General features: G+C 35.0%; 1 protein-coding gene across 1 annotated transcript in view; it reads right to left on the bottom strand.

Moving 5' to 3' along the window:
* The window catches only part of SDCCAG8 (serologically defined colon cancer antigen 8), a 222,434-nt gene that overhangs the window by 135,030 nt on the left and 60,234 nt on the right, over nt 1-27,170 (bottom strand). The window contains exons 11-12 of the mRNA XM_012644378.1: nt 24,566-24,700; nt 21,315-21,431 (exon numbers count right to left, since the gene is read on the bottom strand). Of these exons, the coding sequence (XP_012499832.1) occupies nt 21,315-21,431; nt 24,566-24,700 (252 nt within the window). The remainder of the gene's footprint in view (nt 1-21,314; nt 21,432-24,565; nt 24,701-27,170) is intronic.

Genomic DNA, 27,170 nt, shown 5'->3' with positions numbered 1-27,170 from the left:
TTCTAATGCTATATAATAAAATAGCCCTTGGGATACTAGTTAAAAAAAGAGCTGAGAAGAAACTGATTCCTTTCCTTCTTCCCTGAGAATGAGCCATGATCCTCTGGCAGAGAGGCAGCAGACGGTGGCTGGGGAAGATAACCCCACTGTTTCTGGGGTAAGAGTCACCAATGCAAAGGAGTCTTTGACCTGTGTTTGCTAACAAATTAGCATAATTCCTTTTAAAATTTTTATAGCCACTCTAAATTTACTTCATGTCTAAAAAAAGAAAAAGTTACACCTAACCCTGACCTAATCTTTGCGAAGGCACTTCAAAAGTATTTTTCTTGCTACAATAACCACATTCAAAAGAAAAATAAACCTGGAGTTGTTTCTCTCAAAATGAACTGCAATAAAAACAAGAAGATCTCTTTTCCACATATAAAAAGAGTGGTCTTTTCAAAGGCTAAGAAATTGTTTAATATACTTTTCTCTCTTATTAAGAAGAACAATATAATAACTACAAGAGCTGGTACAAGAATACAAGATACAAGAATTATCAAAGAAAAATAATCTATAAATAGTTATCCCAAACACAGGAAAACATATCATATAATAAATGTAATAAACATATAATAAATGGAATGCTTATTACAGTTGTTGAATTTCATCATCATTTGCAAACAGTTTTATTACCAGCTAAGAAAAATCACCCAAAGCAAAAGTAAAATATAATAAATTTATTCCCATTTAGGCAAGAAAACTTAATTTATTCCCTTAAACAATTCCTTTCCAAGCTCTCAATTCAACAAAATATTTTTGAGTACACACTATGTGCCAGACATTATATACACACACATATATATAATCCACATGGCCAGATAATTTTATATTTACATATACATATACATGTATACATACACCTACACATATATACACATACACTATATATGTGTAATATCCAATCTATTTCATTCTTCTCCTCATTGGCTTTCTTATCCTTCATAACTTTTAAAATATAAACCGATTCCCTATCATTTTGATAAAAAAGCAAGTCCAATGATTCATCTAATTTTCTTTTATATTTATTTATTTATTTTTGAGGAAGGAGACGGGGGGAGGGAAGGAGGGAGCAATTCATCTAATTTATCACGTTATTTCCGCCTCAAATTTATAATCATCTGGGCTACAGTAAATAACAGAAATTATTATAATACTCTTATTTAGTTCTTGTAGAAATTTATAGCAGGAAAGGTCTTATAACCACTAATCTTAAGGCTCCAGGATTCATGTTAAACGAAGTCTAACCATCTTGTTCACATTACGTTATTCTATTTTGGAATAATTTTTTTCATTTTATGTCTGTATACTAAAGCTATTAGTATTTTCCAATAGAACAATTCAATTGAAAATATATCAAAATATAAAACAACTTTGGCCACATTGTCTACTACTAATTACAGTGTTGGTGCTATTGCAGCATTTCCTATTTGTAGAAATATGACTAAACACCAGTAAGAAACAAGACTAAATATAAAAACCACACTAAAACAATCCTAATAAAAGAGAGACTGAAAAGCATTTTCACTTAAGGTAAAGATGTTTTCACTATATATAAAAAATAAAATAAATTTAAATGAACTGAAGATACTGTTCTTCCTAAAGTTATAACTAATTTTGCCTTAGAAAAACTTCATAAGTAAATTTAAACGTATGAAGTTTATTATTTATTTTCAGTTTAGAAAATACATTTTTTATTATTAAATGTGTTTACAATGCTTTCAAGTTCTCATTATGAGATTGAAAATATTTAAAATATAACAGGGATACTATTCATAATCCTAAATTAAATAAATAGTTTTTGAAACAGTTTGTTCAAAATTGACACTATTTCCTTAAATGAAGAACAGCCTAAAGGTCATTGCAACATGGAATTTTTAACAATCTCCTATATTTTCCATTTATGCTTCAAATATAGTATTTTCACAGATATTATATATATGTAGTTATACTTTTCAAAGCCAAAAAGTTTTTAGTGTAGATATAAAAGTACTGACAACTATGAAATCGCAATTTCCAAAGTTTTAGATAGTCTGCTACTATTCCAATAGTAAGCATAATTTTACAGTAATAGCTATTAAAAGTTATTGTGTAAACCCATTTATTCTCAACTAGAACAACAGGCAATTTTGACAAAACTATTCTGTCTCTTATATAGTGCACTAATTTTTATTCCTTTTCTACTACCACAAATTAAAACTCTTATACTCAATATTACTTTTATAGGAGTTGTCTGAAAAATAATCAGTTAAATCTTCTGATTCCTAAAGGGAATATACAAGGAAACTTATGCCTTATTTTGTAACTAACTTTCAAGACTTCAATGTACATTTTTTTAATTTAGCAAATACAATTCCTCTTCCATAAATATTGTGCTGGTTATATTTTTTTGTGAAGTGTGCGCCCATCTAAAAGGTCCAAAAACGTTTGGGAGTAAACTCCCCTGTGTATTTCAAGATTTTCTTTGTTTAAAAAAAAAAACACAGGCCATACAGTTAGAGATAGGTGACACCTTAGTTACCATCTCAATCTATCCCCTCACTTTGCAGATGAGCACACTGGAACTGGTGACATTAAACTGCTGACTGAAGCCCACCCAACTGTATGCTAGAACCCAGGCTCCAGACTCTTCGCTGATACCCATTTCCCTTCAAATGTGGAATAATGCCAAACCACAATGCTAACTCGGTTACAAGCATAAACAAGCTTCTAGTGGCAATAATTAATTTTTAAATGCAGTAAAGAAAACACATCATCTGTTTCTCCTCTGACAACTGTTATTCAACAAGAAGTTTTTCTTTATACTCTGTATATTCTCTGATTAGTTACATTTGTCAATCTTTGGCAATCAGAACAAATTTAAGAGTCAGAGTCCTTTTTTTATAACTAGCATCCTAAGAACACATATATTATCTCTTAATTTAAAGGAAAAAAATACATCTTCTTAGGTTTGATATTTATAAATATCACTGTTTGGTACAAGTGCTGGGGCAAAATGAAATATTTTTCTTCTCTCAAACCAAGAAAACTCAACATTTGTATCCATTCAAGATCTCCCAGCCTTTCACTTCAAATTGAATGATTTTATTTTACAGGAAATCGTATTTCTATTTTTCACTAAATCAACTTCAAACAACTGAGAAAAGTAAACCTCATCTATGCAGTCTGGATCACTCAACAGTATAAACAATGGAATACACCTCCTCTTCTTCCCTATACAAATTTACTGGACCTCTCTGAGGTCACCTCTGTTTCTATCTTCCTACCTATCCAGTTTCTGTTACTCTTTGGTGGACCTGACTACAAAGAATATCAATATCAATGCTCTGACTCTAAAGTCCTAAAGAAAGTAGGAGAGGTAGAGAATTACTAAAAGTATTCCTAAAGCATTCACATCTACAGGCTGTTACCTAACGTAACAAGCCTTATGCTTGGATTCAAAATATTCCGACCACCTAAACAGCATGTCTGTGTTCAACTTACCTCTTAGCTGTTATTCTGCTCGTTGGTAACACAAAATGGTTCCTCCTCCACTGGCAAACTGGACAATTTAACCTTATTTTATTAAAAGGTTTTCACCAAAATTAATGAGATGTTCTTATGTGAAGAGGAAACAGCAAATTTGAACAACAAAACTAGGTTTATTTATAGAGACATAACTGATTGAAAAAAAATCCTTCTGTACTGAGACATGATGTACGTGATCTCACCTTATGGGGAGTTTTTAGAAAATTCACTTTAGCTGTGGGTTATATAAATATTTCTGCAAAATTCTATTTGAGGAACTTAAGAATTTATTGTACTTCATTTTAACTCAAAAATAACCTATATTTTCTAACTAATTTTAGCAAGCAGCTCCCAAATGTGAAATAGATGCTTTAGTTAATAAATATTTGAGTGTAGTTCTTTTAAACTAACAGCCTCCACATACAAAGGAGTAAATTCATCTCTTCAATTTATTGACCATCTATTCAATCCTAACTGTCCTATGCATGTATGTAGTTTTTCATAGTTTAGAAAACACTTCCATATATACTACTGAATTTATATGCTATGACAACTGGAAAACTAACATAATTCTTGCTTTCACCCATTTTTATTAAAAAAAAGGCATAGAACAGATAGATATAGGGTAATGATTAGCAGAGGACACTTTTAAATGGGAAATAGGTCAATAGAATGAATAGGAGAAATCTGAAAAAATGATTTTTATAGACTCTGATTATTCAAATTTCCAATTTAGCCCATTTATCCAGATTATTTAGATGAACAAACTGGAATTTCAGGTAGGCCCATTTCAATTCTCCCCTTCCATTGGGAGTTTCCCAACATAGGTTTAGATCCTGCCAACTATAAATCTGCTCCATATTTACAGAGGCACTTTGATTTCTTAGTCATCCATGCCTGATTTCTTCATTATCTGCCATCAATGTAAGCTTCTCTCACATGGTCAAATGGTACCTAAGCACACTACTTATACATAGTAGGTACAAAAATAAATGTTTTTTGATTTGACTATTAATAGAATTATTTTGTAGAAGAAAAATGGTCTGGTTTTTCTTAAACAGGAAAACAAACATGTCTGGTTCTTAAACATCGGTTAAAACAAACCAAATGGAACGGCAGTCCCTAACCTTTTTTGGTACCAGGGACTGGTTTCATGGAAGACAATTTTTCCACGGACGGGGGTTGGGGGAGAGGGTTGGGAGGTCAGGGAGGCAGCAGAGCTCCGCGGCCTGGTCAGCATGAATCTGCAGCCTGAGGGCTGGGAACCGCAGATATGGAAGACAGAGCAGAAAATATCAAGCTATAAAGAAGTCTTACAGCTGCAGATCATAGGACTCTGTGATGCTCTTTGTGCTATACTGCTTAAATCACTGACTTTAATGAGGATACCACTGATGTACTGATCAAATTTGCTTATGACATAAACCTGAGATGAATAATTTTTTATGGTGACATGTCATAAACGGAATTCAAAAGGGTTCAGACAAGCTGACACAATAGGCCCAAACCAAAATGAGCACATTTCTGAGAGGTAAATGCAAATATCTATATTTACTGTCCAATTGTAGGTCAGCAGATATGTGCCATTAGGGATTTTAATTGAATTTAAGCTCAATAAGAATTCACAATGATTCATATTTGATAAATAATAACCCAAACAATAACTGGCTCTGAAGGTAGATTCACATAATCTTAGCTGATAGCCCCACTTCTATGCACTGGTCAGAAGTATCATATTCAGTTATCATCATGATTCTGGAAAGGAACTAGATAAAATGGAACACAGTCAAGAGAGAGAGAAATGAGGATGGAGAACTTGAATAAGAATCATAACATTAGTAAAATAATAGTTATTAACATTTACTAAACAATTATTTTATGTCATGTATTATGCTATGAGGTTAATATAGAATATCTCAAACTTTACAAAACAGAAAGCGGAAATTGTTATGTATCCTCATTTTACAGAGAAGAACACTGAGGCTTGAACATATTAGATAACTTGTTCAAATTCACCAGGTAGTAGGTAGTAAAATGAGAATTTTCCTTCAGGCAGTCTACTTTCAGAGCCTGAACTCTTGGCCACCTATTCACCTACCTGTCTATCCAGTTACTACGACCCTAACTGCATGCTAGACACTGGAGCACTGGATACCAAAATGAATAAGACAATTAAGTCTGTGCCCTCCAATAACTTGCATTCCAATGGAAGAGACAGATTTTTAAAAGTAAACAAATTAATTGGGCCGGGCATGGTGGCTCATGCTTGTAATCCTAGCACTCTGGGAGGCTGAGGCGGGCGGATTGTTTAAGCTCAGGAGTTCGAGACCAGCCCGAGCAAGAGCGAGACCCTGTCTCTACTAAAAATAGAAAGAAATTAGCCGGACAACTAAAAATATATGGAAAAAATTAGCCAGGCATGGTGGCACATGCCTGTAGTCCCAGCTACTCAGGAGGCTGAGGCAGAAGGATCGCTTGAGCCCAGGAGTTTGAGGTTGCTGTGAGCTAGGCTGATGCCACGGCACTCTAGCCAGGGCAACAGAGTGAGACTCTGTCTCAAAAAAAAACAAACAAAAAAAACAAATAATTGATATAATAAAAAATTACAGTAAGTTACATGAAGGAAAGAAACAAGGTACTATGAGAGAATAACAGAGGTGGAACATATGTTAGGAAAGTAGAGACATTGAAGTGGAAACCAACAGAAAGAGAAAGAGCTGGTTAAGTAAAGGAAGAGTGGGGAAGATAGAAGGCACACATATACCTACCTACATACAAGGTAGATGTTTGTCCAAAGGCCCTGGCATAAAGGAAAACCACCATGGAGGCCCCAGTGAATAGAAACAGAGGAAGAGTGGGTGAGAGAGGGTGGAAAGACATGAATGGGCAGATTATATGGGGCCTTGTAAACTATGGAAAGGAGTTTGGATTTGCGTTTCTAAATACAAATGGGAAGCCATTCCAAGTTGTTAAGTGGAAGAACAATGCAATTCAATTCATGTTTTGCTTTTGCTAACGTGTCAAGTATGGACTAAAGAGGACATGCCTCCATGAAGCTAATATTGTGATGAGGGAAGACAGAGTATAAACGAAATAAATGAGCAAAATATGGAGCAAAATAAAGCAGAAAAGGGATAGGAATACTGGGGAAATGGTGTACGATTTAAAACAAAGCAGTCAGGGAAGGGCTGACAGAGGACATGATACTTGAGCGATGACTTGAAAGCATTAATCTAGTGATCCATTGAGGATACTCTGGGCAACAGTGTTCCAGGCGAAGAGAACAACAAGTCCAAAGGCCCAGAAGTGGGAGAGTAGCTGAGGTGTTTGAGGACCAGCAAGAAAGCCAGTGTAGCCAGAGCAGAGTGATGGCGGGGGGAGATGGGAGGTGAGGGTAGGGAGGTAACAGGAGGGCTGGACTGTTTAGCACCTTGCAAATCACTGTAAGGACTTTACTTTTGACCTTGAATGAGGTGGGAACCCCTGGATGGTTTCACTCAGAAGAGTGACAAGCTCTGATACGGGTTTAATAGGACCCTCCTGGCTCTTATGCTGTGAAGGGATTAAATGGGAGAAGCAGAGAGCAGGGAGGCCAGTTAAGAGACTGTTGCAGTAACACAGTGACAATGACGGTACCTTAAACTCAATGGTAGCAGTGGATATACATGAAGAAGATATATGGATAACAAATAAGCACCTCAAAAGCTATTCAATGTCATTCATCACTAGGGACGTGACAATTAAACCACAATGAGATACCATTATACACTTCTTAGAATGGCTAAATACAAAACAGACTGATCAAACATTCTCAACAAATATAATTGGTAAAATATGAATATCATTACACAAGAAGTTATTTTCATCTTGATTGTAAAACTTTCTGCCTGACATAGCACAACAAAGATTAAACTAGGAGTTAGATCTGACATGTAGTTTAGGTACCATTACTAATTGTTTAAAGCTCATTCTTTATCTCACCATGCACTCACTCACTCATTCATTCAATCAACAGATAAACATTTGGGACAGGCCTTCTCTGTTCTGAGTACTGGAGATACAATGAAGAGTGAGAATGGACCCTGACTTCAAGTACTTTATAGCCACTTCTGGGAGGTAAATTCAGTTTTCTGGGGCTCTGTCTTTCCCTCCTCATCTGTCTCACCTCCTTTTGTCCTCAAGGTATACATGGAACAGTACCTTGGCTGATTCTGTCCCTTTGCTACCCTCTCTCTGCTCCCTCCAGACTAAGTTAAAATATGACTTTTATGATGGTAGAATATTTTTTCTAAATTAACAGCCTTGTTGACATAATTCACACACCACAAAATTCATCCATTTAAAGTATACAACTGAATGGTTTTTAGTATAATCAACCACCACAATCAATTTTAGAACATTTTTTCACTCCAAAAGAAACCTTGTACCCATTAACAGTCACTCCCATTTGCCCCCAACCCCTTCAGCCCCAGGAAATCACTAATGTTTCTGTTTTGATAGATTTGCCTATTCTGGATGTTTTGTATAAATAATAGAATCATACAATATGTGGCCTTTTGTGACTGGCCTCCTTTGCTTAGCATACTGTTTTCAAGGTTCATCTATGCTGTAGTATGTATCAGTACTTCATTCTTTTTTATTGCCATCTATTATACACACACACGATACATTTTTTTATCCATTCATCGGTTGATACACATTTGGGTTAGTTGCTAGTTTTTGGCTTTCATGAATAATGCTGCTATGAAAATTCTTGTACAGGTTTTTGTGTGGGCATGTTTCCATTTATCTTGGGTATATACCCATGAGTGGAATTGCTAGGATCATATGATAATTCAATGTTGAACATTTTGAGAAACTGCCTGTTTTCCACACTGCACTACTTTACAAGGTTACCAGCAATGTATGCGGGTTCCAATTTCTGCACATCCTTGCTAACACTTGTTATTATCTATCTTTTTGATTATAGTCATCCTAGTAGGTGTGAAGTGGTATTTCATTTTGGTTTTGGTTTTTGTTTGCATTTCCCTATGATATCGAGCATCTTTTCATGTGCTTATTCACCATTTGTATATCTTCTTTGAAAAAGTATCTATTCAGATCTTTTCCTATTTTAAAATTGAAGTGTCTTTTTACTATTAATGTTTTTTTTCAAGACAGGGTCTCTCTGTCGCCTGGGCTAGCGTGCAGCAGTGTCATCATAGCTCACAGCAACCTCAAACTCCTAGGCTCAAGCAATCCTCTTGCCTCAGCCTTCTCAAGTAGCTGGGGCTACAGGTGTGCACCACCACGCCCCGCTAATTTTTCTATTTTTTGTAGAGATGGGGTCTTGCTCAGGCTGTTCTCGAACTCCTAGCCTTAAGTGATCCTCCTGCTCAGATTTCCAGAGTGCTAGGATTACAGGCATGGGCACTGCGCCCAGACTTTTTACTATTAAATTTTAAGTGTACTTTTTATATCCTAGATACAAGTCCCTTATCAGATACATGACTTACAAAAATTTTTCTCCCATTCCGTGGGCTGTCTTTTTTTTTTTTCCTGAGACAAGGTCTTGCTCTGTTGCCTGGGCTAGAGTGCAGTGGCGTCATCATGGCTCACTGCAACCTCAAACTCCTGGGTTTAAGTGATACCCTGCCTCAGCCTCCTGAGTAGCTGGTACTACAGGCACACACCACCATGCTTGGCTAATTTTTTCTATTTTTGGTAGAGATGGGGTCTCGTTCTTGCTCAGGCTGGTCTCGAATCTCTGAGCTCAAGCAATCCTCCCATCTTGGCCTCCCAGAGTGCTAGGATTACAGGCACGAACCACCATGCCTGGCCCCTGTGGGCTGTCTTTTTCACTTTCTTGAATATTCTCAAATATTAAAAATATTCTCAAATATTTTTAATTTTGATGATGTTCAATTTATCTATCTTTTTCTATCATTCCTTGTGTTTTTGGTGTCATATCTAAGAAACCATTACCTAATCCAAGGTCATGAAGATTTATGCCTATGTTTTCTTCTAAGAGTTTTATAAGTTCAGCTCTTACATTTAGGTCTTTCATCCATTTTGAGTTCGTTTTTCTCTATGGTATAAGACAGAAAGCTAATGTTATTCTTTTATATGTGGGTGTCCAGTTTTCCCAGCACCATTTGTTGAAAAGACTGTTCTTTCCCTATTGAATTTTCTTACTATCCTTGTTGAAAATCAACTGACTGTAAATGTGTAGAATCTTTCTGGACCTTCTCCCACCACAGTAGGTCACTCCCTCCCACCACTGAGCCCTCATCACATTTAACTTCCTTACCAGACTATAATAGTTGTAAGAGCAGTAAATATGTTTTATTTTTCATTGCAACCCCTGTGCCCTTATGTTTGTGACACATATTAGGTTATCAATAACTATTAGCTAAATAAATATATGCATAGAAATAAAGTGATTACTCTCAGCTCACTCACAGTCTAATTATGTACAAAATGAATGGGGAGGACTTAAGTCATTAAAGTCTTTTTGGCTCTTGGTACCCACCAAGCCATTGCTTTTTATTATATCTGAGCCCCTCCCTTTGATCCTCCGTATATGGCCATTGAAATAAGAAAGACTAAAGATAAATGTTGCCTTCATAAATTTTATTGCCATATGTTTAAAGAGCATCTTCTGAAAAATGCCAAGCTACATGAAGTTATTCTTAATAATTAGCAATGGTTATGGGGAGGAGGGGGTTATCAAACCATACTTTTTTTTTCCAAATAATATTTCTAATATATTCTTATTATGCAGAAGTTAATATGGTGGTTTATTATAACCTATTGAAAAGAATAATCCTCTTCTCAAAAAAGCAAAGTAATGATATTTGAACCTACTGGGGGAAAAACATCTTTATATAGGAAATAACAATTAGGCAGAAGGACTTTATCAAATGAGAAATAGAAGCCTGAAAGGGTTATGACAATTTCTCAGTAACCAGGAAACACTTCAGTTTTGCAAGTCTTAAATTGATGATTATACTGATATCCAATAAGATACATTTAGTTGTGGAAAATGATATATTTTTACATGCAATTAATTACACTTCAAGCCATACTTTTAAAAAAACATTATTGTGGTTCCCTTCTGAAAATACTGATGCATTATACTGATGGATCTGTGATAATGTTTTCCTACTCTGAGTTATGGTTTACTGTGTGGCTGTGTAAATAGAGGGAAAAGCCCAATTTTTCTTAGTGTAAATGCCTTTAGAATGTATTCTAAAATATTTCCCATTTTCTCTTCCTGTAATACTTTTCTTTTCTTCTACTCTTCTTTTCTCCTATTGTTTTTTATAGCTAGGACAATTCTAGAATCCTTTTGCTCTCCTGGTCACTGAGGTAAGTCTGAGCTATGCTAAATTCAGCATTCAGATACTTCAGGCTCTGCTCCGGAAAAATCATCAGTAAGTCACACTCAGTTTATAAATTAGTAAGATATATAGAAAGATACAGATCCACATATAGGTTTCAAAATATAAATAGATACTTGATCCATTCATTAGTCTGTGGTACCTCCTGCTTTAAAGTAAAACATGTTTGGTTTTTGTTATATAAACCTTCATATGGCCTAAATCCCTGTACATATAGTAGACCTTCAGTAAATGAGGGAAAAAACATTGACCCCCTGACAGTCTTATTATTCTATGATAAACTAAGTTGCAGAGACAAGTTGAAAATGATACCCTAAAATTTCTAATGCAAACTAGGATATGACAATCACCTCCAAGTATAAGTGAATTCAGATTTCTAAGCAGAAAATAAGAGTCCAATAGTAAAGGTACCACTTGCAATGATGGGACAATATTCAAATAGAACAATTCTTCCTCTTCCATCCTCTTAAGATCTCCCTAAAAGTTTATTTTTACCTCCCCTTTTTCCTTGGCTGCCACTCTCTCTAAAAAGAAAAAAAAAATACGAGCATTCCCTTGTATTTTAATGGGAACTTTCAATGACAGCTTGACTCATGAAGACAGGTTAATGCTACTTGCATGATTTATTACCATGGAGAAAGAGATGATATCAGAACTTCAGTTGTAAGTAAAAAGATTCTATTGAAAGTATTTTCCATTCCCCAAGGGAACTACAGAAATTCTCAGGGATGGCAGAAGGCAGGCCAGAAATAAAGACCCTGCAGCTTTCTTGTCTTTTCCCTAAATGTTATTATGGTACAGCTAATCCACTTAAGTACAGATATTAAAAAGGGTTAAATTAACTTGACCATCTGTTAAGAAGAGTAATATGAAAATCTAAACACCTTGCAACTTATTAACAATCATGAGCAGCCTAGAGTTACATCTAGAATAGCTGCCTAGGGCAGTGTGTCCCACACTGGACTCCAGTGAGGGTCAGAGAAATATGCCGGAGATCTGTGAAATCTCTTAAGAGAATTTAAAAATTTTTAGTTTGCATTTTGATGATTTAAAAAAAAACTTCCAAAACCAAAAACTTAGTATGATCATATTCTGGGTCACCTGTGTCCCAAACTGCCACAGCATTTCATTCCATTGCTGCATTTCTGCGGGCACCAAGCGGAAACAGAAAGTGAAAGCATTAACTATTAATTGCTGTGTTTCTCAGACAGGAATCCACCAGTGTATTCCCAATGATCATGAGTTCACACGCAGAAGAAACTCTGGCCAAGGATATTTAATTTCACAGGTTTTGTAAAAGCTGGCTACTCCCCCAAAATACTACCTTTGACAGTTTGCTGGTGCCTAAAATCTTTCCAGTAGAACTGAAATTTTAATTCACAGTGGGGCTTTAATCCTTATTGCAAATTAAATGATGTCTGTCATGTAATTAAATTCAACTGTTTAAAAGGTTAGACATTTTAGTGTTCTATTACTAATCATAATGAAAATATCTAAAATTGCTGAAGACAGTAAAAATTCATTTTTATAATCTTAACATTAGTGTCATTTTTATAAAATGAAAGTGAATAACTGGAAAATATGAAATGAAACTTGAAGCTCCATATAATTTTTATTGATTTAATAATTCAGAATTAAGAGGGACAGAGAAAACATTCCCTATGTTTTGAGAAATACAAGAATTTAGAGCTAGAGAAAACCTTAGCTATCACTTATCCAAGCTTCTCACTGCACGGGAAAGAAACTGAGGATCTCAGAGGTTTGCTCAAGAAATTAGCTGAAAAGCCAAATCAAGAAGTCAAGTCTTTGCACTCATGGTCCTTAGGTAAAGTAGTACCCTGTGTGTTCTGTTTCACCTTTCAGCACAAGTCACGTGATAATCCTCCATAAATCAGTAAGATAAATGTAAATTCTTTATTTCCAGGAAATTAATTTTACTTGACTCTAACACTATTAATAAAGTGACATTTTATCCTACCTTATCTGAAATTTGAAAATCTTGAAATTTTTCCATTACATAGAAAATACTACAAAGGAAATGAAAAATATATGCAAACATTCCCAAAATGTGACTTCTGTGCCTGACTGCAGGGCACGCAGTATGTTATAAGTAGGCAATTATACTGGGATTCTGAGTGTTACAGAAGCTCATTTTCTTTGGGCAATCTATTATAACAGAGAAATGGCACTTGAAATATTGAGGTCAGTTATATAAAAATGCTATGGAATCAAAACACACATATGTTGAATGTATCCTCCTTTCTCACCCCTATTCCTTTGCTCAAACTGCCATGTTGGACCTTCTAACCAAACGCCTTCCTCTCCTATCTATGCTGGGCGACATCCTACCCACCCTACAAGAATGTCGTCTTTCCCTCTTCTAAATCCCCACACTTCTGTAGCTTGCTGATAGCTACTATGTTCTCTTTGACATATGTTTATTTGCATACCTGTCTTACATACTCCCTTTTGACAAAAATTCATTGTAGGTCAGTACGGTGACACAACATATGGTTATTGAATTAAAACAACAAGTTCAGAACAAAATTTGTAATAGTAGCTATTTTCTTCAAAATCTGACAAACTATCATTTTCCTTTAAAAGTATATATGTAAATGGCCATATTAAAGTGATCACTATGAAGAATAAGGAGCAACGCAGAAAAATGCTTACATAATGTTAAGTGAGAAAAGCCAAAATTATATCTAGACTATTTTTATTACTTGCAAATATTATATATACATATGGACAAAAAGTGGAAGGTAAAACAGAATAATGAAAACAATTTGCTCTATTGGGTGATGGAATTATTGGCTGCTGCTAATGTGCTTATGTTTATACAATAAACGTTGTTTAAAAGTGTATACACATGTAGTAATTAGTAATATTCTTACTGGATATTGGTACTAATATTTCTAGACTATTAAAAAAAAAAGCATATGTAGCTGTCTTATGTCTAATGCCTCTCAGCTTGCTAGCCTGCACGGACATGTTCAAAGAACTGCTTCCACCTGGTAGCTACCAGAACTGCAGACATGGTACCTGAGAAGATACTTTGCAAGGCTGGCAGGTTGGCCTGGTGAGTCAACTTTTAGAGTTAAAATAAGCATGTGAAAAATTTTTAAAGAACTAAAATATGTATCATTTCCTGAAAATGAAAATACAGAAAAAATTATATTTCTTTAGGACTAGTAGCAGATGAGCCTTATGAGTTTTTTAAAACACAAAAATATTCCTTGAATTCCATTTACAGTTTTATATTCCTATCCAAATGCAAACATGTATTTCTAAATGTTTATCCCATAAGGGATATTATTTCTAAGAGAGCTTGTTCCATTTGCTATTTGTACCCTTATCTTTTAAATAGCCCTAAATTGCTATTTTCAGATATATTGTTTCTGCTTACACATTTGATTTTTTAAAATAATTACAGAGAATAGCATTGTCATCTTTGTTGGAAAATCAAATGGCAAGTAAAAATTAATAGGCTCTTTTTTGAGCATGTGAAGTTAATTCATAGTGTTTCTATGAATGAAGTATACATATACTGCCACAGAAAACAACTGCCCAAATCATTAGCAAAGTTACTAAATGCTAAATGCCCCAAGGATCTCTGACTTGTTATTACTCACTGGATTGGTTCGGAGCTGTTCCTTTATGCCAAAATATTGAATTTACTTTTTACTGCTAATTTTGTGACTTTACCAACATAAGGAAGATTTAAAATGAAGAAAGTAATCTGGCATGGTGTTTTAGAAAAATAATAAGTTCGATCAATAACTGAAGACTTATTAAATGGAGCTATTTTAAATTATTTGCATAATCCAATAAATCCTATTTGTCCCATCCAAGCATCGCCCAGGACAAGAACAAAAGAGCTTGATTTATTAGACATATGCAAGGCTGAAGAATTTTCTCAGAATTCTTGGTTAGGCTGTGATAAGAACACAAATTTATCTAAGTATGCTGAACAATGCTTTAGGGCATACTTAGAGAAGAGACTATAAAAAAAGCTCTATTGCATCACACACATGGAACCAGATTCTCCCTCTCATGGGCTGTAGCCAGCATGAAGTTCACACTACATTAATTTGCACTTGTCGATATGCTGCTTTGCAAGTATTCTTAAGGCATGTTCAAATGTGTACTCTGACTCCTCAACTAGAATATAAACTCCCTAAGGGCAGGACCTGGGTCTTCTAGTTATTACCCCCCCAGAGTCTAGTATGCTGGTCTGGGAAATCCAACCCCTTAGGAACTGCTGTTGTCTTAGTGAGGAGCAGGGGTGGGAAAGTGCTAAGCCTACAGCACCGAAAGAGGGTGTGAAGAACACTGGAGAGCAACTCTGTCATCACCAGGACCAAGTGATTATATGTGCCAAAGGCATGCCCAAATGGCCCCTCTCCCAGTCATTTTTTAGAGAAAGAAGTGAGACTGCAGGTGGTAGTTGGATAAGTCTCTGAAGTCTGGCTCTCGAGAAGTCATCCATTATCTTAGCATATTCCCCAAAAGCCTTCTGAAGAGTGCACATGGCTTTACAGACATAAAGCAGGGAATAGAACTGAACAAGATTTTACTTTAATCTGTAGGTGCTATGTTTCAAGTAGAAAAGACTAACGCTGCTGTTATCCACTTTTAACAGATACAAGGCTGTATTTCTAGGACATTTCCAGAATCAAACAGGAGACAGTGGACCTCAGAGGTCCATTAGCTGGGTCTTCAGGTAAATCATCCTACTGCTACTGTTTTAAACTAAAAATTTCAGGGAGAAAGTTCCATGGCCTGTTGCAGCAATCTATTTCAATTTTCCTACTGTCAGAAAATTCTCATTTCAGGCTATTGTGATTTCTAGTTGCTGTAATTAAATCGCTTTGTTCTTGTTCTTTCCATATTGAAGATTCAAATTAGGTGTTTAACTTTCTCCTTGAACTAATCTGTGAAATCCTTGAAGACAGAAAAGCAATATTTCAGTCTTCTTTAAGTAAAAAAGGTACAATTATTCAAAACTTTTCTTTACTGCTTTTATACTTCTCTGGCATTAAACAGGACAGACTTTTAGGACTTGCAGGGCTTCCTCTCATATTTACACAAAGCCATACAAAATAGATACACTTCTTCCAACAGTCTAATCAAGTCCATTGAATTTAGAAAAAATAATTCCTGCCTTGATATACTCCATGCTTAATGTTAGTATTCAAGTTCTGAATCATACTGCTGCAGGTATGAGCAACCTTCAAATCCTTTTTTGCCTTACTTTTTCTAGCCAAAATGTTCTGATCTGTTACTTTTGTATATGTGCTCCACCCTAAATATTTGTTTAGATTACTTCATCAAGGTCATTTTGAACTTCAATGCTTCCTACGCGATAGTAGCCACAACTCCAAAGTTATAACTTATACAATACTAGTAAGAAAAGCTTTCTGTATCAGTCTTCTTATCTCTGAACAATAAAATTGGTTCCAACCTAAAAAGAAAATTATAAATATAAAATAATACTGTATTTATGCTACCATCCAACTCATCATCATTATTATTATTATTAAGCCATGCACCACTAATAAGACGATGACAAGAAAGCCAGTGATATATTCACTTGGTAATGCCATTGGATGATTAAAAGACCAAGGATGTGGCACTTTTGTTGTACTGCAAAATACTCAAAAACCATTACGTTACAATTTAAGATTAATGGATCTTTAAACAAAAAGCTGTACATTCGAGTAAGGCAGAGGAAACTTTAAAAATACAGTTGTATTTCTATACACTGGGTAGGGTTTAGCAAACTTTTTCTATAAAGAGTCAGATGGTAAAAGATTTTAGGTTTTGTGGGTTATATGGTCTCTGCCACAACTCCTCAACTCTGTTGTTGTTAACAGGAAAGCAGCAGTAGGCAATATAGAAACAAGTGGGTATGGCTGTGTTCTAATAAAACTATTTGCCAGATTTGGCTGACGGACTAGTTGGCTAGCCCTCTTTTACGGATATAGGGTGCATGGGCACATTGAATACGCCTACATATCTGTATATGTAAGTGGGGTGCATATGTGTGTTAGCACAGCAAATCTCTGTTTGCCTGTCCCCATAGTCATGGCAGTTTCACAGGCACATGATCAGTGGAGTCACACGGGTGGTGTTTAGAAGGGCCCTGCACCTACAATTTAAAGCTCTGTGATCATGAAATTCTTAATGATTCTATCTTGGGATTTGTGTTTTGTAAGTGCAGTCTGATGGACTCATGGAGCCTGGTGTTGTCGTTCCACTGCCTCACTGCAGCCTTGGGGCAGTTCTCAGAAATGTGTTCCCCTCCAACTTCCTCTTTCCTGACCCTGCCTTGCTACTGTTGCTGCCTTCCACCCAGGGTGGGACCAGGTCATGTCAGCAGGAGAGGTGTGTGTTCTGCTGTTGTCCTTTGCTTCAGGCAGGATCCTGGACATGAGTCTAGGGAGGGGTGGGTTGATTGTGCTTATCCCTGGCATCTCGGGGCAGCACATAGGAGGTGACCATCCCTGCCCCAAGCTGGCAGCACCACAGCACATTCAGTGGACTCAGTGTGGAGCCTCTTGTCCACCCCTGATCCAGGTACCAAGTGTGTTCCAGCGTGGAGGTGGCAATCTCTTGGGGATTGCCTGTCTGACCTTCTTGGGATGGGGGAGAATGACCCCCCCGACTTCACGCTGGGGCATAGTATGTGCACACCCAGTCATGGGGCACCTGTGGGATCTGCACTCCCCCATAAATATCCTTGTGCTGGAGGAGGCCTGACACCAAAGAGCAAATAAAAAACACTACGACCCGTCTAGGGTAGGGGGGACAGCCAGACAGCCAGACAGACTGAAGAAGGAAAAAGTTTTATATTTTAGGACCTTTAACAACACTTTTTTCCTGCTTTCTGAACAAAGGGTCTTATATTTTCATTTTGCCCTGGGCCCTGATCAAAGGTTAGGGGCTGTGAAGAACTATCTTCTGAGATTAGTCTACCAAAATGGAGCTGACAAAGAAAACGCCACTTATGCATTGTCATTTCTGGTCGGCTAACCCTTGTAATGCCAGGGCTTCCTGCAGCATTTCTAAATCTTAAATGTAAGGATCTGACATTAATTATGTATTTTAGGTTTCAGACTCTAAGGAGGTCCTTTTGGGATATGATGATCAGGAATGCTGCATGGTAGCCACATCCCTCATATAATTTGCTACAGGATTAATTCATATTTCTTTAGAATGATGATGAAGCATTTTATGCATGTAAAGCACAATCAAAACATTATATATGAAATTCAACAGACAACAACAAAGGAAGATAAAATTTCACTAAGATTTCCCTTTATTTCCTATTGAAAAGAGCAATGCCAGAGCATTTTAACATACAAAAACATATCTGTTTTCCTGATTTGACTAAACCAACAGTAAAACAAAGGTTTTTGAGACAAAGAAGTTTGAATATAGGCTAGGCATCATTTGATGTTAAAGAATTATTGTTAATATTGTTAGGTAGGATAATGACAGAGTAATTGTACAAAAATATCCTTCGTGGATCCACATGGGTATTTACGGGTAAAATAATATAATGTCTGAAATTTGTTTTAAATGCTTCTGCAAAAGGAGAAGCAGAAGTGGAGGAAGAAGACAGATAAGAAGAGAAGGGGGAAGATGGAGAAGAAAAAGATGACAAAGAAGATAAAGAAGGTGACAACTGAAGGCAGTGGAGTTGAGAGGGAAAAAATGTGATAAATGGAATAGGATTGGCAAAATGATGAACATGGGCGATAGAAATGTGGGGATTCATGATAATATTCCCTTTACTCTCATATGTATTTTTAAATTCACATGATGGAGTGTGTGTATCTGTGTGTGTGTGTGTGTGTGTGTGTACCTACTGCCTACAAAAAATTTAATAAAAATAAAGGCACAGATTTCACATTATCCTCCATTCCGAATGCTTTTTTTTGGTGCAAGAAGCATCCTCTGAGGCTGACAGGTGTTCTCTAAGCTGAAAAGATACAAAGGAGTTGATGGGAAGGATAATCCGCCCATCGGTTCCTGACACAATATAAAGAAGAAAAGAAGAAAGTGGGTGGAAGAGACTGTCATTGTTACTCTCCTAACCTTCCCTTCTAATTATGCCAGAGTCAAGGCGCAGGTCATGAGGAAAATTATTTTGGTGGTCAACCATTTGCCCTATTTTGTATACATCAAAAAGGCTCTTGTTCTCACCACATTCCAATCTCATAGTTTCCCACCTACTTTAAAAATATATCAAGTGGTCATATTAAATCAAACATGAATAAAAGGCTATCTTATGAAGAACACCTTGTTTGCAAACCAAGAGATAACCTTTCTGTGATGTAAAGTGTTACACTTTAAAAATTAACATACTTTATATTATTGAAGGCATTTCAGATAAATGCTCAACATGCCCAGCTTTTAAAAGTTAAATGTAAATTTTTCTCTTGAGTGCAGATGGTGGCCAAGCAAAATAGCTCTTTGGTCTTACAGACAGAAGGTCAGGTCATGGCTGAAAGACCAAAGAACAATTGCTGCTTTGCTACTCCAAATCATCCATGGAATGAGACACCACTACTCTCTTTTCTGAAACTGTGTGTTCAATACAAAAGAGTTACAAAGAGTACCTATAAGATTTCCTCACATTCTGTCCAAGAAAAAATGGTAACAAGCACATCACATCACAAACATCTTGTAACTGCTCAGAGGTTTTATTCCTAAACTATGATCTTCTAAAAACGTACATCTCTATCTAAACACTAATCACTAAAAATTATTATGATAATTGTTAAAGATTCACTGTTATAAGGAAATGTTTCCAAATGAAAATTTCTTTTAAAATTCTGCAACTTTAGCTTCCATACAATTAGAGGTTAATTAAAATGAGATACAGTGCTAAAAGAAAAATATCACAAATACTTCTAAACAAGTTCACTTACGAGTGATATAATCCTATAATTTTTTCCTCTAGAACATTATAATGAAATTTTAAATAATTCAGAATCTCTTTCCTGCTGTATTTTTCCAGTTAGTCCAAAATATTATGCTGGTAGAATGCTATAGAATAATATAAAAGGCATATAATAACACTAGTGAGCATGGCAATATGATACCTTTTCAAAAAAATTGTAATACATCAGCAAAGGAAAGTTATCTGTGATTGACTTAGTAGTCCAAGGCCTTGAGTCCCTGATAGAAAGAATTTTCCATTTTTCCATTCCACTATCAGGCACGCCCCCAACTGGATGAAATGAAATAGTTTCACTATTTGCACATGTTAATAATGAAAAATCTTCTGAAAATTTAAAACTTATAGCACTTTGAATATAGTGATACACAAGCAGAATTTTACTTTGGCTGTCAGGATTTTAATTTAGTACTAAAGATTTCAGTTATGACTTAAAAAACAACTTTTTGTACTAAATTTCATATTACTTTTATTGTCAATACTTTTCCCAATTGTCTTTGCATCATTTGTTATAAAGAGTTGATTGGGTTGAAAGGGAAAATATGCTGAAAAATACAATAAAAAGCCTTGAACTACAAATATATTTGAAAAAAAAAATTTACTTGGAGCTACCTGCTTCTAAATTCTAAAGTGATTTCTTTAAAATATTGACACTACAAATTCAGTCTTATTGTTTTAATTGAATTAGATTAAACTATCTGCTTTCACTGAATATAGAGAATGTGAGCCTTCAAGGTCCTGTACTGTAAGGTAAAAATAGAAAATCAAAAGTCAGCCTATGAGGACTGCGGCTCTAAAAACTTTATCCATGTTGTCAATTAAAATTGAAGTATCTACTTGATCTCAACAAAGATATAAAACATCTGCTCAAACTGCAATTGAAGTAAGCAGCTTTTCTCCCCCAAACATTTCTAATGTCACTGTATTTAGGCTTCGTGAGCAAACGTATTCATGGTTATCTTAGTTAACACTGGTTTCACTCTGCCAACAATCAATTTGATTGACATATTTACATATCAACTCATCTCATCTTACGAATTTTAAACTTTTTCATTTAAAATTGGATTCAAGTTGGCATCTTTCAAGAACTTCATGTATGTATATTTTAGGTTCAAACTGTGCATTAGAACATTTTTTTTTTACTTTTGTAAGTAATAGATCCACATATCCAAATGTATATTTATGACCTGTCAGACTGGAATTTTATATGCATGCTGTTGTATTCTCACCACTTCATGTGAAAGGTGATAATTTTAGGCAACTATAAATGAAATTCTTTTAATAGTATAAACTGGATCATTCCATTAGTTAGAAACAATATAATGAAAATAAGTAACTTAGGAATAAAACTACATCAACTTCAGAAAGAACATCAGTTACACCTTCAATCGCTGCAGTTTTGCCTGTGTATCTCTTACCTGATCTTTAATTTCAAGATCCCTGTTAGTTTTTGCTCTGTACTCTCTGTGCTCCTTTTCTGCCTCATCTTTCTCCATTTGGGTTTTATTCAGCTGGTAGCGCATTTCTCCACACACCTGTTAGATTGTAAAAACTAGATCAATAGCTGCTGGAATCTACCAGGCAATGCCTGCAATTAGATCTTTTGGTGCCCCCTAGAGGTAAGATAGATAAAATACAATAGAGCTTTTCTAAGAATGGCATTTCCCATTAGAATATTCAATACAGCCAGTTAAGATTCGGAAGCAACATCAGGGATTATTGAGCCTAACAGTCTCAAATTAGAGATAAAGAAATGCATATAACGGAGGAATTTAAGTAACATGCCCAAGATTATTTTATGTAAAATAACAGTTTCAATTGCATATTATCATCTAAATTTTAACTAAGTAAAAATAGTAATTAAAATATTAAGCTATGTTATTATTCATTCAAATTGCTATGGTTAAATGTTCATTCTACATTGTAAAATTTTCCTTTAAGAATTTCATCAGTTAAGCTTTTATTTAAGGCAATTTATAAAGGAATTTTCCTTTCTGCTAATAGACATGTTATTGATATTTAGGTTTATAATACCTAGTATTTACTGTAAGCTTTATAGATAACATCACTCTTATCATGCACAATGCTATCTATGCAAGTTAAGAAAGATTTTTCTGGCAAAATTTATAGACTGGAACTAAGCACACTCTGCACTTACAACTGTAAAATTTAATATAAAAGGAAAATACGCTTTGAAGTGAAATAATTTTAATATATTATTAAATAATAAATATACATAGTATCATAAAAGTGATGCATGTAATCCTTTATACTTAACACTAAGAACTTTGTTTTATTTTTTGTTTCCAATCCAGGGCCACTACAGATACAGAAATACATTTGGAAAATGTAGTTAGCAGATAAATCTAAACAAGGAAATTATGGGCCTTTCGAGATAACAATCTGTAGACAGATCAATTAATACACAAGTCTGCTAAGTCTGCTTCTAATTTACAAATACAGGCTTTTAAAAATCATATTATCTAATGGTTTTTTTGCTTAAAACATTTCAATTTTGGTATTTCTTCCAAAAGTAGCAATTTTGGAAACATTAAAAATTAGCTTTATTATTACTGAGCTATTGGAATATACTAAAGTATAAAACCAATATGCATTTAAGCCAGGCATAGTAGTGTGTGCATGTGGTCCCAGCTACTCAGGAAGCTGAGGCAGGAGAACTGCTTGAGCCCAGGAATTTGAGGCTGTAGGCCGCTTATAATCACGCCTGTGAATAGCCACTACACTGCAGCCTGGGCAAGACAGTGAGACCCTATCTCTAAAAAACAAACAAATAATCAAAACTGAACCTAAAAAATACTTTAAAAATAAATTAATCTGGGGTTAAAGTTATAGTGACAAGCCAGAAGAAAAAGTCAATAAGCTTCTCCCCAGTGGCCGTATGAGAAAGCTAGAACAAGAATGAAATTATTAAAAATTCTACTTGAAATTCAAATACCTTCAATGTGTAGGAGTTGATTCTTCCCATTTCAAAAAATTATAAATTTATCACAGCTATTTTTTTAAGCTAAATGCAATTTAAAAATTAAGAATGACTGAGAAAAAATGAGAGGAACCCTAATTTATTTTCTTTCTTAATTCTTCAAGATGCCAATCTATTTATGTCTATGAATAAGATAGAAAAAATTCAAATTGATAATATCAGAAAATAATAATTATGCAACTATCATGTTTAAAATCCAACACCAATACAAATTTATTACGTAGCAAATGTCTAGAACATCAGATTCTATTTAAAATTATTTTATTCCTTAATTTCACTTTTAAAGTTCTTTTGTCTTACTACTTTCAGTTTAGCACTTGCTAAGTTCATCCATACCACTTAAGTTCCATTTAAAATAAATTAACAAATTAAATTGAATTAGAATTATATTATCTCAGGGTTGAAAGTAATCTCAAGTTCATTTAGTCTAATCACTCGTATGATGCTTAATCCTTTTGGATAGTTCCAGAGACAGAGAACTCATTCTTTACTGTACCACATTTCAACAAAAAGTTTTCTCCCTATAATAAGTAGAAACTATCTCACCACAGCTTTCACTCATAAATCGAAGGTAAGCATTTCCATCCCTCTGCTCTTATTCCCTTACTTCCTCTCCTGTCTCCACACAAACATGTCAGGTATATTGGCAAATATGGACTTAAACTTCTACATTAGCTGGCTCAAATTTTAGAAAGCAAATGGAGAATTATGGAAATTCAAGAAAAAAGAGAAAAATTGTTTCCTTTGCTAATATACAAGTTAAAATTAATTTTTATTATAGAATTATAGAGTAAAAATGGCATTAAAATGTGTGAAAATTTAGGAAAATATATTGAGGAGTAAAAGGTAATATAGAATGGGTATATGTTAATATTTTAATCAAATTATCTGTATTTAGTGGTGAAAAATAAATTGATTTCATTTATTACATTATGTATGCCCATAGTTCCTTAGTTTTAAAGCAATTGATTATTGAAATCTAAATGGACTTCTAGTATTTCTTAAAATATGTACCTTACTTATTAATCATAGCTAGTAAAGACCATTAATCATTTTAGTTGTTGATTCACAAGTTAGTGATACCCACAGCACAGACAGTAGTATTTTAAAGAATATTAGTAGCAGTATTTTAAAGAATAAATGTAAGCACCAATAAAATAAGACCTTACAGAATTAGAATCTTTATTTTAGTAACTAAGTCTGAAAAGGAATGAGAGGTGGAAAATTTTTTTGTGTTAAGCATACTTTTCAAGTTGTAAATTTATGTCTTTACAATTATTATAAAGCCTAACCCTATGCTATCTATGGCAAAAAAAAAAAATCACTCCTAATTAGCTAATTTAGAAATATAAGCTTTATCAAATATTCAATGATTAAAGTAATGTTAACTGTAATTTACAGGTCTGTCTCTGCCACTTGATGCTTAAACTCTTCAAAGATATTATTTGTGTCTGGTTCATCTTTGTATTTGCAGTTCCCAGCAGAGGGTCTGCATGTACTAAGTGAACGGTTGGTGAATGACCATTGGGTAGACGTTTATTATTCTTGAAATAACAAAACTTTTATATTCCAGACTTCTTCCTGATAATAGTAAGAGCTGTACATTAAAATATTTTTCAAAGACAATATTTATTTAAGTAACTATTAAACTAAAATCTCTTTTTCTACCTTTGAGACATCCATTTCCTGAGAAGCAAGCTGTTTTTGAATTTCCTCTAGTTGATTAATAGCTGAAATCTTCTCCCTTGTAACTTTTTCCACCTGGGCCTCCAGCTGGGCAATATTCTCAGACAGGATCAACATCTGTAAAAGGAAATAAAAGTCCTAAACGACAATGCCATTTTACAAAATAAATATTAAATCTTTCTTGAATTAACAGATTCTCAGCATAGTCACTGGGCTCTATCTGTGAGTCATTTCTCTATGGTTTGGGTACGTCCATTTCTCCACCTCTTTGACTCATCTATCCCTCATGACTTGAAATATGTACTTACCTCCTCTTCATTCCCCTGGTCTCTAACTTCATTTTGGAAAATGTATGACAAGATGATAAAATGAAAGTTGTGGTTGAAACCCTAAGGTGACAGATATCAGATACCCAAGTAAGTTATGGAATGGACTGCCATAAATAAATTTCAGAGGAGGTGTGAAGGAATCAGACAACTCCTAAACCTTCTCCCACATGGAGGGCATACAAGGATTGACTGGGAGAGTTAGAAAGACATGTTTAAAGGGAGTACTGGTCTGGTACGACTCCCACTCCCCTCTCCCAGTACCAACAAAGAGGAGGCTCTGTGTAGTTGCCTTTTGTTGGCAAAATCCCACTTGCCCTCCCACTATCTAGCTCTCCCCTATTTCTCCCATAGGATTCAGCTCAGCCATTATCTGCCTCCTCCAGGAAGTCTTCCTCGACCTCCAGTCCCCAGCACAAAATAGGTGTCTCTTCACATACTCAGGGTTAATAGTCAGCTATTGCCCACTGGGACAGACGTGCCTGTTGTTTGTAGCTCTCATCCATTCCCATTGATTGTTGCTCATGCTGTATTGATTGCTTAATATTTTGAATACCACTCTGGCATGTGCTCCTACAACAACCTCAGCACACATACCATCATCACACCCCAACCTCTGCATACTTCTGTCACGGTAAGTGTTCCATTGTTCTTAGTTGTCTCTTTGTTTCCTCATTAGACTAGAAGTTCCTCAGGGGCATGTTCCTCAAGAAGTACCAAATATTTGATGAATGAATGAATAATTAGAATAAATGGCTTTTCTGAGGAACTCTAGGGATATTAGGTTCTCAGTTTTCCTTCTCAGGATTAGAATCCTTTCTAGATCTTAGCCTTATCTTTTATAGCTTTTTTGTTTGCAATTTCGTTTTGCTCTGCTCCGACAAAGTCAAACTTTTCTAGGCTCTTACTCTTTTACCAGCATTAGCAGTTTTACAATGAGGAAGTGCTACCTTAACCCAGAGCGAAACATACAGGAATATCTATCAGTTTTTATTTGTTAAAACAAGAATTGATAACAAATTTCAAATAATGATATTTGAAATTTACCATTGTATACTGACATGTGTGTGAATTCAGTTTTATACCTGAAATCAGTAAGTAAAATTTTATGATAAAAACAAACATTGAACAAAAGTTTTGGTAAATTAAGAAACTTACATCAATAAAACCAAGATAGGTGTCTGCCTTTGAATTATATAACTAGCTAAAGTTGACTCATATGAAAATAATGAGCCCAGGTAGCTATTTTCTAATTTAGGCAGGCACATTTGTTAACTTTTCTGAAGACTGTGGAGAATTGTATGTTTGACTTATGGTTGTTTACATGTCCTTATTATTAAAAGATTGTCTACAAATCTAATTTGCACATAAAATTAGTTTTACTAATAAATGACAAAGTTTAGTTGTGGACATTACAATCTGAACCTAAAATTAATGGTCAAAAAAATTTAAATATAAAAAAATCAAAAATGTTAATTGAACTTGCTGAATTTAAAAATTTAAGTTCATGAGTATACATATTAGGAATGTATAATTATAGTTTTTCTGTAACCATACAACAGCAACAAACTTTAATTACCAGCTACTAAAAGTCATATATTACTTATGTGGAGATATACCTGATGGTAAACATTAACATTGTGTGGTTTTTGAAGTAAATATGCAGACATTTATTTTGCTAATTGTAAATCCTAGTCCATTTCTATTATAAGGCATGTAACAAATCTCTCCCCTTCCTTATGTTTCCCTCCCTCCACCACCCATCACTTCCTTCCTTTGCCCACTACCTGTCTGCTACCTCCTGTCACCCACATTCCGAGGTCTCCCCTCCTGTTGTCACACCTTCTTTTTCCCCACGCCCACCATCTGGAAGTCAACATTACACTGCAGGAGCTTCTCCATCCACATCTGTTGCAGAGCCAGAAGTAACACAGACACAGCTGCAACACGGCTGGATGTCCAGGACGTTGACATCAGGTAAGTCCTTTAAACTTTGACAGGGGCAAGGAGGAGACAAGGACACCCAGGTTGGGAGAGCTTGATAGAAATTTCTGCAGTACAGTCCCTCGTGTACTGAACATAGTATGAAGCAGTACTACCTATACAAGACATATAAGAATTAAGGATTCTAGCAATGGGCAATTATCAAGGAAAGCAACTGAGAAAACGTATGGCCCATAGGGGAGCTGAATAAATATATGATCAATGACCGAATGAACTAACAAACCCGAGTGACTCAGTGCGACCCAGGACCATTACTG

This window comes from Propithecus coquereli, unplaced genomic scaffold (assembly GCF_000956105.1).
Source record: "Propithecus coquereli isolate 6110/MARCELLA unplaced genomic scaffold, Pcoq_1.0 Scaffold210, whole genome shotgun sequence".
In the NCBI taxonomy this organism is placed as follows: domain Eukaryota; kingdom Metazoa; phylum Chordata; class Mammalia; order Primates; family Indriidae; genus Propithecus; species Propithecus coquereli.
This window is presented reverse-complemented; position numbering and strand designations above follow the sequence as displayed.